Source organism: Capricornis sumatraensis, chromosome 1, assembly GCF_032405125.1.
Source record: "Capricornis sumatraensis isolate serow.1 chromosome 1, serow.2, whole genome shotgun sequence".
NCBI classification, from domain to species: Eukaryota; Metazoa; Chordata; class Mammalia; order Artiodactyla; family Bovidae; genus Capricornis; species Capricornis sumatraensis.
The window spans coordinates 208,499,130-208,513,138 of record NC_091069.1 but is presented as its reverse complement, the minus strand read 5'-3'; the positions used below and the strand labels follow the sequence as shown (position 1 = coordinate 208,513,138).

The following is a 14,009-nucleotide window of genomic DNA, read 5'->3' as shown; positions in this document are numbered from 1 at the left end:
TATACTCTGGCCTGAAGCTTGTGTCCCCCTCCCCTAGATTCATATGTTGAACCTCTAATTTCTGACAAGTTGGTATCTGGAGATGACTCCTTTGAGACATATACAGTCATGTGGGTAGAGCCCTCTTTAATGGAAATAGTGTCCAATAAGAAGAGATGTTGAGAGCTCAGGTACTTTTTCTTTGCTTTCTGCTATGTGGGGACACAAGGAGAAACTGGCTGTCTGCAAAGCAGAAAGAGGGCCCTCACCAGACACCAAATCTGCTCGTGCCTTGATCTCAAACTTCCCAAAACTGTGAGAAATACATTTTTATTGTTTAAGCCACACAATCTATGGTAAATTCTTACAGGAACCCAAACTAAGAAATTTTCCTTTTGGAAAATAAAGAAAAATGTACATTATTTGCATTGATATACAGTTTATTTTTGGTTTCTAATTAAATGTACGGAATAAGAAATAATTAAATCTGATGACAATTGGTGGTATGCAACTTAAATCTACTAAACATTGAAGAAAATGTCATATAAAATTACAAAATTTTTGCTTAATTTAAAAATCACTTATTTAAATTATATCTTAGTTACACACACATGTATTTAGTAATTAGATTACAGTCAGCTGATACTGAGTAAAATAGAACCATTAAATTCTACTAAATATATTTAAAAATTGAATCTAGGCCATGTTAATATTATATAATAGTATTAATGTTGATGAACACTCTGCAATAACTTTAGGTAGATGTTATCAAAATCATATTTTACACAATACAAGAAACAAGTGAAGAAGGTAAACTATAAGTATGGTGGTGAAACTTAAATCCAGATGTTAATTTCTCTTTGACAATTCAGACTGATGGTGATCTTCATGACCAGTTGACTTCTATTGGTTCATCTAGAGTAACATTATTCCCTGTTAGATCAATATCTAATATCTTAAAAAAGAAAAAAAAAGGGTAATTAATTGTTTAATCAGAACTGTGGGGTGTTTTTCAACAAAAACTAATTCCATAAATAAATGCTCTATAAGTAAACACATTATAGCTTGTTTTACTTTCCCATTTTGGTCAATTTTTACATCAGAGAGTTTGCAACCATTTCAGTAGTACTTCCAGCCAACTCACCCATTATACAGACAATGAAAATAAGTCTCAGAGAGCTGTCAAAACACAATCAGAAACTGAGACTATTTACTAGTTATTCTTATTTCTACAACTTTTCTCTTTCTCTGTGACTCTTAAATACTCGATTATAATTGCATTACATATACCTCTATGCTTTCTGCCCTCAAATATTATTCAGTCACCTACACACAGAATTTAGATTTTAGTAATATGCTTTCTTTTGCATCAGTCTCAAAGGGCTTTATGCTGAATTTATTGCCAATGATTTCATTACATGCATGTTACTTTCTTTCACTGGAGAGAATCTTTATCAGACCATATAGGGACTAAGTAGAGAGGGGGGTGACTAATGAAGCAGCTGTACTTAAATAATCATCTGTAATATAATGAACTCACTAGACTTCCATTGCTTTGATATACTCACATGACTCTCAGGGCCTTTAGGTTAGAAAGTTGGATTAAATCATCAAATATGTAAGAGAAGAAGAAAATGAGCATTCCTTTACTGCTAACCAAATACCAAGTATGCACATAGGGACATTATACAATTTATTATTTATTAAAGCACCTTAGACTTTCCCACACTTTATAGTAGAAGAGTTTAAAACATAACAGGTAAATAATGTTCTTAGTACCTAACAGGAAGATTTGAAACTGATCCATCTTATAAGAAAAACTAACAAAATTCTTTTATATCAAACATGAAGAACAACCCATGCATCTCATAGCTCTTAATAGCTGCATAGATGGCAAATAGGCATAATTGTGCTAGGTAAATATTTTAAAAATTTCACTGATACAGCAATTAAATCATCTTTTGTATGTAACTCCCGCACCCATGGGCAAGGGTCACTAAGATAGAGAAAGAAATTGATCACTCCTTCCTTTTTCCATATATCTATAAAGCTTTAGAAAACAGAAGGTGTTCATAAATATTTGTTTTATTTAAATGTACTTAGAAGGGATAGCTCCAATTTTTGGTAAAGTTAACATCTTCTTTTAGAATCATTGAGATTATAAAATATTAAAAAATTACTCTTAAAATTCTTTGTGAATGTTTGAAATCAGTGGAATGAACTTTTCTTTATAAATAATGATTTTTTTTAATGCAAAGTATTTGGTCAAAATTAACTTGAAACAATACTTGATGTGTTAAAATACCTTATTTGACATTGCTTAACTGACTGTATTTAGTTTTACAGTAAAAGTTGTGAGCTTTATTTTTCACCATTGTTGTAGTAAACAAAGAACAAGAAAATAAATAAGGGAAACCATCATTCTCTAATTTCATTGAAAACTCGGTTGTTAAAAAAAAAAGTTGATTTCTGATTATGATGGATAATCATTGACTGTTTATTCTTGGGAAATTAATTTTCCCTTTCAAGCTCAGTTTCCTAGACTGTCATATAAGACTACTGGACTAAATCACTGATTCCCATACTTTAGAATTTTATAAACCAGTAAAAATTTAAGAAGAAAAAAATGAAGGTGAGGTGCTAAGTTATCAACTTTTATTCTACCATGCTGCTACTGCTGCTGCTAAGTCGCTTCAGTTGTGTCCGGCTCTGTGCGACCCCATGGACGGCAGCCCACCAGGCTCCACTGTCCCTGGGATTCTCCAGGCAAGAACACTGGAGTGGGTTGCCATGTCCTTCTCCAGTGCATGAAAGTGAAAAGTGAAAGTGAAGTCGCTCAGTAGTGTCCGACTAGTAGCAACCCCATGGACTGCAGCCTACCAGGCTCCTCCATCCATGGGATTTTCCAGGCAAGAGTACTGGACTGGGGTGCCATTGCCTTCTCCGTTATTCTACCATAGATGGACACAAAATACATAAAACTCTAATTTCTTAAACTTGATAGAGTTTAAGGAAATTTAATGTCAAAGTAGTAATTAAGACAGATATATATGAAAGGGGAAATTCTGATTGCATATAGAATAGCAGTAACAATAGGATAGATGCTAAATTTCAACAGGACAAAATGACTTTGGGTGCTGTCAACTCTCACATCTTATAAAATGTATGAGAACCTAAAATTGTGTCCAAGACACAATTATTTTCTTTTTCAGTTGTAGTCAGCCAAACAACTAGCTGTTTTGTAAATTATGTTCACTGAAGTGGTCAGTTGATTAAAAAGCCAGTTGTTTTCATTCAGCTTTAAACACAAAACAGGTATGTGTACACACACTCAAAGTTTTAACAGTTTAGATGTAGCCTTGAACTTGGATCAAGCAAAACAGTTCATGGATTCTAAAATATATGTTCTTTAAAATCTATTTTTGTAGAATTTGGGATGAGAAAGAGTTTAAGAGATTGTTTACTTGCATATTCTTATTTAATAGGAAAGAAAAAGAAGCACTGAAATTATTTACTCAAAGTAAAAAGCTCATTACTAGCAGCAAAGGGACTTTAACATAAGAATCCTGAGTCCCTATTTAATGTTTGAATCATATCCTTGTATTGTATGCCATATTATTCATAGATGTTAACAGATAATTCTATTCATTTTGAAAGGGCTTTCAAGTATAATTCATCCAAGACATATTAAATGTTCAAATGTGAGCATTTTGTTTTAGAAAAGTACTAGGTTTTGAGGCACTTTACTGTAAAGGGATGAAAATAATTTAGAGATTTAATGTTAATTTTGCTTTGATTATGTCAGAACAATTATAAAATAGATTCCATTAGGTTGATTTATATGACGTTACCAAGGATGATAATATAGAAATAGGTATGAAAGTTTAATGAAAATAAGTAGAGTAATAGGTTTTTATTGTTTTTTTTTTTTTTTTAGACCTAAGAAATGTAAGAGGTTCACATAGATATTTGGAATAGTTCCTTTTAAAAAGAAACATTTTCTTCTGTCAATTACCTCCAGGTTTTGGTCTTCAGTAAAATTAACAGACTCTTTATTTCCGTTATGTGTGAGAGTAACCTCACTAACACGCATCTTTTCTTTCCCCCATATGTGGATATATCCAAGCCTCATTTCACTTCTGTTTACGTAACCACTTTTCAGTATAGTGCTTGTCAAGATGGTCTATGAAGACAAAGAAAAAGAAATCATTTGAACCTTTCATTTAGCAAAAGCAATTAAATCTTTGGTTGTTGTTGTTTAGTTGGTAAGTCATGTCTGAGTGTTTGCGACTTTATGGACTTTAGCCTGCCAGGCTCCTCTGTCCATGTGATTTCCCAGGCAAGAATACTGGAGTGGGTTGCCATGCCCTCCTTCAGGGGAATCTTCTCAACCCAGGTATTGAACCATGTCTCCTGCATTCTTTACCACTGAACCACCAGGGAAGTCCCATTAAATGTTTTAAAAGCATATATTTGTTAACCAAACTGTATCAATATTTCATAGTATACAGATTGTTTATTCATATATTTGAAAAGAGGTATATTATATAACATATATAGTATGTAAATACAAAATATGGCAGAAAACTTCAAATATTATTTAACACAATTGCATATAAATGATCTGTAATGAATACATACCTTATTTAAGTTAAATTGTACCAAGGAATATAGGTCTCTTTCATAGGTGTCTATAAGAGAAAAAAGAGTGATGTATTTATATTTCAAAAAAATAATCTGTAGTAAATACTAGCATATTTTGCTTTTCTTTCACAGTACAAAGGATATCAAATATCATCAATGTATATCTAATTCTGTCTAAGTTTATGTATCTTATTCAACATAGTCTGAGGAACACTGAAATATGAAGAATGAGTCATGTATCCATGTAGACAGAGTCCTACATGGATGGGTAGATTGATGTGTGTGTGTGTTTGTGTGTGGGAGAGTAACTGTAGAGGAGACACAGGTCTAAACACTTCTCTAGGAGGGTGGAAGAAGTATAAGAATAAACAGAATTAAGTGTGATAATCATCGACACTCCCCAGCCATCTTGATGGCTGAGAATAACAATATAAAGGAAAAAGAATATGATGGCCACTTATCCTAGTGTCATTTGAGAAAAACATTCATTATTAGAGATTATTAACAGGACAATTGAAATCAAATGGATAAAACATAGGCTTTATATTCATCACTTAAATTAGGTATAATCTTGCTATACTGAAAACCAATTAAAAATGTAATATTAGATCTAAAATTTATTCAGTATCTGTCAAATTCTAAGTACTTTATCACTATGCTGTAAGAGATGTATTATTATTTTTCCTACTGTATGGAAGAGAGAAATGAGTCCCAGATAAATTAAATAAATAGCTCAAAGTGAAACAACTAATTAATATCAAGTCTGAACTTATGTCTGTTTTTCTCTGATTTCTATGATTGTGTTCATATGTAAAACCAAACAAACATGTAAGACAGAAAAGCAAAAGTAGAGTCAAAGGCATGATAAAAACAAGTATTAGGATAACATTGAAAATGTAACAAATTTTAATTCCTTCTTCCATTACACATGCCAGCATTATGTTTATTAATTCTCTAAAAAATAAAATGCTTAATTTGAGAATAATTTTGTTTATACTAAGATTAAATTATATTATCTGTAAATTTTTTTCTCTATAAATAGATTAATTCATATATGACTTCAATAACACATTTTGAGGCCAAAAAATTAAACTAATTTTAAAATGCATAAGTATAACTAGTTTTTAAGAGCAATTTTTAAGTACAGATCTATGAAATAAAAGAAAGCAAAAGTGACAGCTATTAAGAGCATATAACAGTTTTTTTGTTTTTAATAAATAAGAGAAAGATACCACTTATGATCTTACTTCAAGTTAGACATATGTCTATTTCACTAAGATGAGTAGGAAAAATTAGTATTTTACTAAACTACAACCTTATTAGCTAGAACAGTCAAAATTTACTTAATATATCCACATTTCAAAATAAGTTTATTTTGCTTTATCCTTTTTTGTGACAAATACATGTCTATAAATAAAAGTGATTGGAGCAGAGGAAAGGGACCAGATAGATGATTAAATAGTTAATTCCACTAGGGAGTTTTAAGTTTAAAAAAAAAAAAAAAATCCTGTAAGCTAATGATCACTCAGGAAAATAGGTTTGCTTAACTACAAAATCAAGCAGGCTTGCTTAGCAACAAAACCATACAATGCAAGCACGAGACATGGCCCAAAAGAATAAAACAGTAGTGGAGTGAAACCCACACCCTGCTCAGTAAGATCAGTAAGTTAATGATTCCTAGGACAAGCCTTTCTGCACACACTAAAAACAAAAATATAAGGAAAAGATGGCATTATGCTGAAACCTGAGATAATCTACTATATTTTAGTATGTTACCTCCTTTTTGCTCATTTGCATTGTGCCATGACAGTCCCCATTTGACCATGCAGGGACAAGAAAACTCCCTCCCTTGTCTGATGTGGAGGAGGAGGTGATGTGGGAAGCTTGATGTCTACTCAAGAATGAGGAAGAAGGTGGTCTTTTCTTCCTCCCCACCTCTCCTCTGATTATAAAACAGTAGCCCACCAAGTTCTCAGCACAACACCCTCTTGCCCATCTTCTTATAAACCTCACAAGAGTCCTATTCTTGCATCTTATTAAGGATCCTCTTGCTTAATTCTTTCTGCTCTGAAACATAAAGAATTGGAGCCTCCCAAAACACATTTTTACAGTTTCAATAGTATTCCTTATAATTTAAATGTACTTAAAAGAAAAATTTATTTAGATATTTAGTTTATTAGATAGGTTGGCAAGCTTGTTGTAAGAGAAAATTCCTTCAGAGATTCTGATCTAATAAATCTAAAGATTCCAAGCATTTGCTATGTATTGTTGTTGTTATTCACTTAAGAAATTTCAGAGGATTTGTTGAAACCTTTATAGTTACTTATAACAAATATACTGAGATCGTGAAATATAACCAAACTAGTAGATATAATGGGTCAGAACAACTTTGTATGTTTGCATAAAGAGAACATAGAGAAATATATGAATTCTGCTCACTTTTCAGTGATATAACAAAAGAAAAATCTGCCATGAAACTTCAACAGAGTAAAGGTTTTACCAAGTTCTTTCATCTATACCTTAGCTTGATAGAAAGAGCTGCATTTAAAAAAAAAAAAAAAAAAAAAAAAACTAAGAAAAGCTTTGTCTCCCTACAGCCAAAATGAATTAACTAAATTTGCTAGAGAGTGAGATTCAAATATCCCAAGACAAATGTGCAAATTGTGCATAACTCAACTTTACACTCTTGGAGAATTGTAAGCAAATTCAAAGTGCCTCCTAGTGAGGAAGAAAGGCTATAAACTTTGCAGAACCTCAGTTAATGTGTTAATGAAGTTCAGGGCTCTGAAAACATAGGATTTTATTTAACTAATAGAAGTTGAGTTACTTTCTAATTCACAAAATACTAGGAAAACTTATATATTTATTTTGAGGCTTGCTTATTACCATATGATTCTTATATCACTTTCTGACATAGATTACTTACTAATAGATTCCTATTTCTTATGGTTGTAGACTATTAACTATAATTAACCTGAAAAGATGAAAGAAAGATGTCTTTGCTATTAATGAAAAATCTCTCATCTATGGATAATGTATATAAATTGTAGTAAACCGTCCTACAGCTCCACACAGATGTTAGTTGCTGTGACTAAGAGCCATGTCAAGAGAATGCTAGATCCCCATCTAAGGGAACTGACACTGCTAATCCTCTAACAGTGTTTATTTATCAGTGAAATAATAACCTGGGGGCACTTGACTCAAAGGCATATTTCTGGGCCTCTCCTTTACTTAATGGAATTTGGATGGCCTTAGAATATCCATTCTTTACAAACTAATCAAGAAGCAGAGCACACACTGCTAAAAGTTTGGCAGTTCAGTCCGATTTTGAGGGATAGCCATGGAGTAAGCAAAGATTTAAATTTAAATCCTTAAACTTTTCATGTAAAAAACTGTACAACATTAAAAAAGAAAAAAGGAAAAAAACAAAATTTATAGCCATAAAACACACAGACTAAGTTTAAATTTGTTTCTGAACTATCTCATGTTTTAACGGCATCTTTATGCATCAATATATACACATGGGAACGTGGCTTTTCAACTCAGCTGACCTCACACGTACTGAATGTCTATTGTGCAAACAGAACTGGCTAACTTCTGGGAATACAAAGATGATCAATATACCATCCTGTCCACACAAATCTCTTTGTTATCTAGACATTGATCATAGGGATTACATATATTTAAGATAAGAAGAATGTCTTTAAAAATTTGTAAGTCTATTTTTAAGTTGATTCAACTATTTATTAAATTATTTTATCTCTCAATAACATTATTGGCCTTTTTTTACTCAGCTTCCAAAGCACAATAATAGGTAACCAAAAAATAATGTGAGATAATATGTATGGTATCAGTTATATTTAATCTCCTGTTAAGTAGTTAGAGTAGGAAAAAAGAATCAAAAATAGCAATGGCTAAAGGACAAAGAAAGGAAAAAGCCCACAAAAATAGGTCAAAGGAAGGTCTGAGGATGGGAGTGAGAACCTCAGGTGAAGCAAACAGCCCTCCTGGCTAGCACAGTTTACATGGGGCAGACTCAGGGGTAGGAGAAAAAAACACCAAAAAAGAGGAGCCAAAATTGAGCCTCTGGCTTCTCTTCTCTTCTTTTTGCTTCTTTTGGGTGGGCCTGTCCTCTCATCCACCCTCACACTTTGACGATGTATTTTCCTTTGCTTGGCAAATAAAACTGAGCTGTAACTGACATAATACTGAGCTGTAACACTGGTCCATCTGTCGCTTCTAACTGTTGCTGTGGTAAGACACAACCAAGGAAATTACACACTCCCCTGACATCTCTGGTGCTGTTTCTCAGATATAACCTGGCTGAAACAATGTCAGCCTGGCCCCCATGAGGCAGAGACCAAGCATAGCAGAAGCCTAACTTGGTGAAAGCTCCCATGGTGGAAGCTTAACGCGAAGAAAACGCAGCACAGAGGAACTGACAGGAAGCCCAGTGTGCTGGAAACCAGAACAGCAAAAACAAACTTGGCAGAAAGCTCACATGGCTCAGTCTCAAATTTCAAAAGATCCTGTTAAGGGGTTAAGGTAGAATGTCCTTGATCCTATGGCTGAGGGGACATATGGCTAACAAAATCTTAATGTTGTGGTCTGGGTGTGGGTTGGAAAAGAATTTCCAGACATGAGGCAAAATGAGAGGAAAATAACGTTTATCAGAGTGGGAAACACTGTTAGAACTGTGGGCCAGCTCAAGGGAGAATCAACGTTGAACAGGAGTCCTTAGTCCACTTTTATACCCATGGTACAAGGATTTGGATAGGGGTCTTGTGGGTCATTTGTTGATTGGATGAGGCACATATAGTGGGTGGGGGTGGGGAAGAGTAAGGCAAATATTTTCTCCCAATGGGGTAGTGGAGTATCTATCATGGTCAATAAAAGAGTCCAAAATGCAGTGCTTGGATGCAATCTCAAAAACGACAGAATGATCTCTGTTCGTCTCCAAGGCAAACCATTCAATATCATGGTAATCCAAGCCAATGCCCCAACCAGTAATGCTGAAGAAGCTGAAGTTGAATGGTTCTATGAAGACCTACAAGACCTTTCAGAACTAACACCCCAAAAAAGATGTCCTTTTCATTATAGGAGACTGGAATGCAAAAGTAGGAAGTCAAGAAACACCTGGAGTAACAGGCAAATTTGGCCTTGGAGTACGGAATGAAGCAGGGCAAAGACTAATAGAGTTTTGCCAAGAAAATGCACTGGTCATAGCAAACACCCTCTTCCAACAACAAGAGAGAAGACTCTACACATGGACATCAACAGGTTGTCAACACTGAAATCAGATTGATTCTATTCTTTGCAGCCAAAGATGGAGAAGCTCTATACAGTCAACAACAAAAAAAAAAGACAGGAGCTGACTGTGGCTTGGATCATGAACTCCTTATTGCCAAATTCAGACCTGAATTGAAGAAAGTAGGGAAAACCACTAGACCATTCAGGTATGACCTAAATCAAATCCCTTATGATTACACAGTGGAAGTGAGAAATAGATTTAAGAGACTAGATCTGATAGAGTGCCTGATGAACTATGGATGGAGGTTCATGACATTGTACAGGAGACAGGGATCAAGACATCCCCATGGAAAAGAAATGGAAAAAAGAAAAATGGCTGTCTGGGGAGGACTTACAAATAGCTGTGAAAAGAAGAGAAGCAAAAAGCAAAGGAGAAAGGAAAGATATAAGCATCTGAATGCAGAGTTCTAAAGAATAGCAAGGAGAGATAAGAAAGCCTTCCTCAGAGATCAATACAAATAAATAGAGGAAAACAACAGAATGGGAAAGACTAGAGATTTCTTCAAGAAAATTAGAGATACCAAGGGAATATTTCATGCAAAGATGGGCTCGATAAAGGACAGAAATGGTATGGACCTAACAAAAGCAGAAGATATTAAGAAGAGGTGGCAAGAATACACAGAAGAACTGTACAAAAAATATCTTCATAACCCAGATAATCATGAAGGTGTGATCACTCACCTAGAGCCAGACATCCTGGAATGTGAAGTCAAGTGGGCCTTAGAAGCATCACTACGAACAAAGCTAGCGGAGGTGATGGAATTCCAGTTGAGCTATTTCAAATCCTGAAAGATGATTCTGTGAAAGTGCTGCACTCATTATGCCAGCAAATTTGGAAAACTCAGCAGTGGCCACAGGACTGGAAAAGGTCAGTTTTCATTCTAATCCCACAGAAAGGTATTGACAAAGAATGCTTAAACTACCACACAATTGCATTCATCTCAAACGCTAGTAAAGTAATGCTCAAAATTCTCCAAGCCAGGCTTCAGCAATACATGAACCGTGAACTTCCAAATGTTCAAGCTGGTTTCAGACAAGGAGAAGAACCAGAGATCAATTTGCCAACATCTGCCAGATCATGGAAATAGTAAGACAGTTCCAGAAAAACATCTATTTCTGCTTTATTGACTATGCCAAAGCCTTTGACTGTGTGGATCACAATCAACTGTGGAAAATTCTTAAAGAGATGGGAATGTCAGACCACCTGACTTGCCTTTTGGGAAACCTATATACAGGTATGGAAGCAACAGTTAGAACTGGACATGGAACAACAGACTGGTTCCAAAGAAGAAAAGGAATACGTCAAGGCTGTACTTATTTACAGTCACTCTGCTTATTTAACTTATATGCAGAATACATCATGAGAAATGCTAGGCTGGAAGAAGCACAAGCTGGAATCAAGATTGCTGGGAGATATATCAATAACCTCAGATATGCAGATGACACCACTCTTATGGCAGAAAGTGAAGAGGAACTAAAAAGCCTTTTGATGAGAGTGAAAGAGAGGAGTGAAAAAATTGGCTTAAAGCTCAACATTCAGAAAATGAAGAACATGGCATCTGGTCCCATCACTTCATGGAAAATAGATGGAGAAACAGTGGAAACAGTGTCAGACTTTATTTTGGGGGGCTCCAAAATCACTGTAGATGGTGATTGCAGCCATGAAATTAAAAGATGCTTTTCCTTGGAAGGAAAGCTATGACCAATATAGATAGCATTTTTAAAAAGCAGAGATATTACTTTGCCAAAAAAGGTCCATCTAGTCAAGGCTATGGTTTTTCCAATGGTCATGCATGGATGTGAGAGTTGGACTGTGAAGAAAGCTGAGTGCTGAAGAATTGATGTTTTTGAATTGTGGTATTGGAGAAGACTTTTGAGAGTCCCTTGGACTGCAAGGAGATCCAACAAATCCATTCTGAAGGAGATCGGCCCTAGGTGTTCTTTAGAAAGACTGATGCTAAAGCTGAAACTCCAGTACTTTGGCCACTTTATGCGAAGAGTTGACTCATTGGAAAAGACCCTGATGATGGGAGGGAATGGGGACATGAGAAAAAGTGAATGACAGAGGATCAGACGGCTGAATGGCATCACCGATTTTCCCTGACTTTTAAGTCTTGCAGCTATTGGGGTCCTGAGAGAAGATGCTTTAAAACAGTCTTTTGAGGACAAACTAACTATTTTTACCAGTCATCAAGTGAAACAGCTCCTGAATGGGAAAGGCCATTTATGGATGTCTGATCAAAGGATCCTCAGATATCAAGTGGTGCTGATGGAAAATCCATGCCTGACTATATCCCCTTGTGAGGTTCTTAACCCAGCTACCCTCCTGCTTACCCCTGAGGGCTCTCTTCCTTTTCACTCTTGCCTAGAAACCTTGGACCACTGGACAAAACCCAAGAGGGATTGTCAGAAAATCTTCTGACCAATCCTGAAGAAATCGTGTACACTGATGGAAACAGCTTTGTCTTGGATGGAAAAAGAACTGGATATGCAGTACCCTCCAATTTTGAGACCATAGGTGCTAAACGTTTGCCACCTGTTACTTCAGCCCAGTTAGCTGAGCTCATAACCCTGTCTTGAGCTTTAGGGCTGAGAAAAGGAAAAAGAGTAGCCATTTACACTGACTCCAAGTATGCCTTTGTGGTGCTACATAGACACTGCTATTTGGAAAGAAAGAGGGCACTTGAACACCTGAGGGTCCCCAATCAAATATGGTGATAAAATCCTCAGGCTCTTGAAGGCAGTCCATCTGCTCATTGACTGTAAAGGGAGCATAGATGTGGTACAAGGGAACCAAGCAGCTGATCAGGCAGCTAAGAGAGCAGCATTACAGAACAATAGGGATTGCTACCTTAGATCCACAGACTAATTTGCCAGAAACTCCTTCATAAACTGAAGGTGAGACTCTTGAAACTAAGAGTGAAGACTTTCAAAAATATCATATGAGGGTAGTTCCAAAAGGAGGGACTCATTTTTCTGCCTGGGAACCTTCAATGGAAGTTGGTTAACTAGTGATATGCTACCACTCATTTAGGGGAAAAGGCCCTCCTAAGATTACTAGAAAGGTCCTTCAGAGGAACAAGCCTCCGAACAACTAGAAGGCAAGTGTTCTCCTTTTGTCCCAATTACCAGTTAAACAATGCCTAAGGAGCCCAAAGACACTAGCTGGCCCAGTCTGCCCAACAACGTGGTACCTACCCAGGAGAGGACTGGGAGAAGGATTTCACCCAGATGCCAGTTTCTCAAGGGTATAAATACCTATAAGTCATGATAGATACATTCACAGGATGGACTGAAGGCTTTCCCACCAAGACTGAGAAGGCTGAGGAGGTGGTAAAAAAACTGCTCTATGAAATCATTCTGAGATTTGGTCTGCCCAGATCATTACAAAGTGACAGTGGGACATCATTTTCTTCTAAGGTCATCCAAGGTCTCTAAAGCATTAGGCGTTACTTCTTATATCCATTGTGCCTGGAGGCCTCGGCCTTCAGGAAAAGTAGAAAGAGCCAAAAAATTATTAAAACCAGCGATTAAAAAGATAACTCAGGTGACCTCCCTGGGATGGAAGGAGGCTTTACCAATAGCTCTCCTTCACATCCATATTGCCCCTAAGGAGCAGGTTGGTCTTAGTCCTTATGAGATGCTATATGAGACCATTTGTTTATGTCAATGACCTCTTCCTAGATCCAGAGGCTCAGATCCTCCAGTCTCATACCATGGCCACTGGGCATTCCAACAAGATATACACTTGTGGGGTGTCAACTAGGACCCAAAAGATTCTAAAGAACCACCACTATATGCTCTAGGGACTCAAGTCCTAATAACAGTCTGGAAAGATGAGTCTCCAAAGGCTCAACTCCAGCCCACAGGGAAGGGCCCCTGCCCTGTAATACTTTATACCCCTACAGCAGTTAAGTTAACAGGATACGACTCCTGGATTCACTACTCACAAGTCAAGTCATGGAAGAAAACTGAAGAGGACAATCAATATACCTGTGAGCCCCTGGGAGATCTCAAATATCTATTCAGGACTACAAATGAGTGCCATTCTAATTAAGTTTCTGGGGATAAAATTT

General features: G+C 36.0%; 1 protein-coding gene across 1 annotated transcript in view; it reads right to left on the bottom strand.

Annotated features, from left to right (window-relative positions):
• Positions 1-865: 865 nt before the first annotated feature.
• Positions 866-14,009, bottom strand: part of SI (sucrase-isomaltase) — a 112,739-nt gene continuing 99,595 nt past the window's right edge. The window contains exons 45-47 of the mRNA XM_068964118.1: positions 4,621-4,670; positions 3,995-4,162; positions 866-934 (exon numbers count right to left, since the gene is read on the bottom strand). Coding sequence (XP_068820219.1) covers positions 866-934; positions 3,995-4,162; positions 4,621-4,670 — 287 coding nt within the window. The remainder of the gene's footprint in view (positions 935-3,994; positions 4,163-4,620; positions 4,671-14,009) is intronic.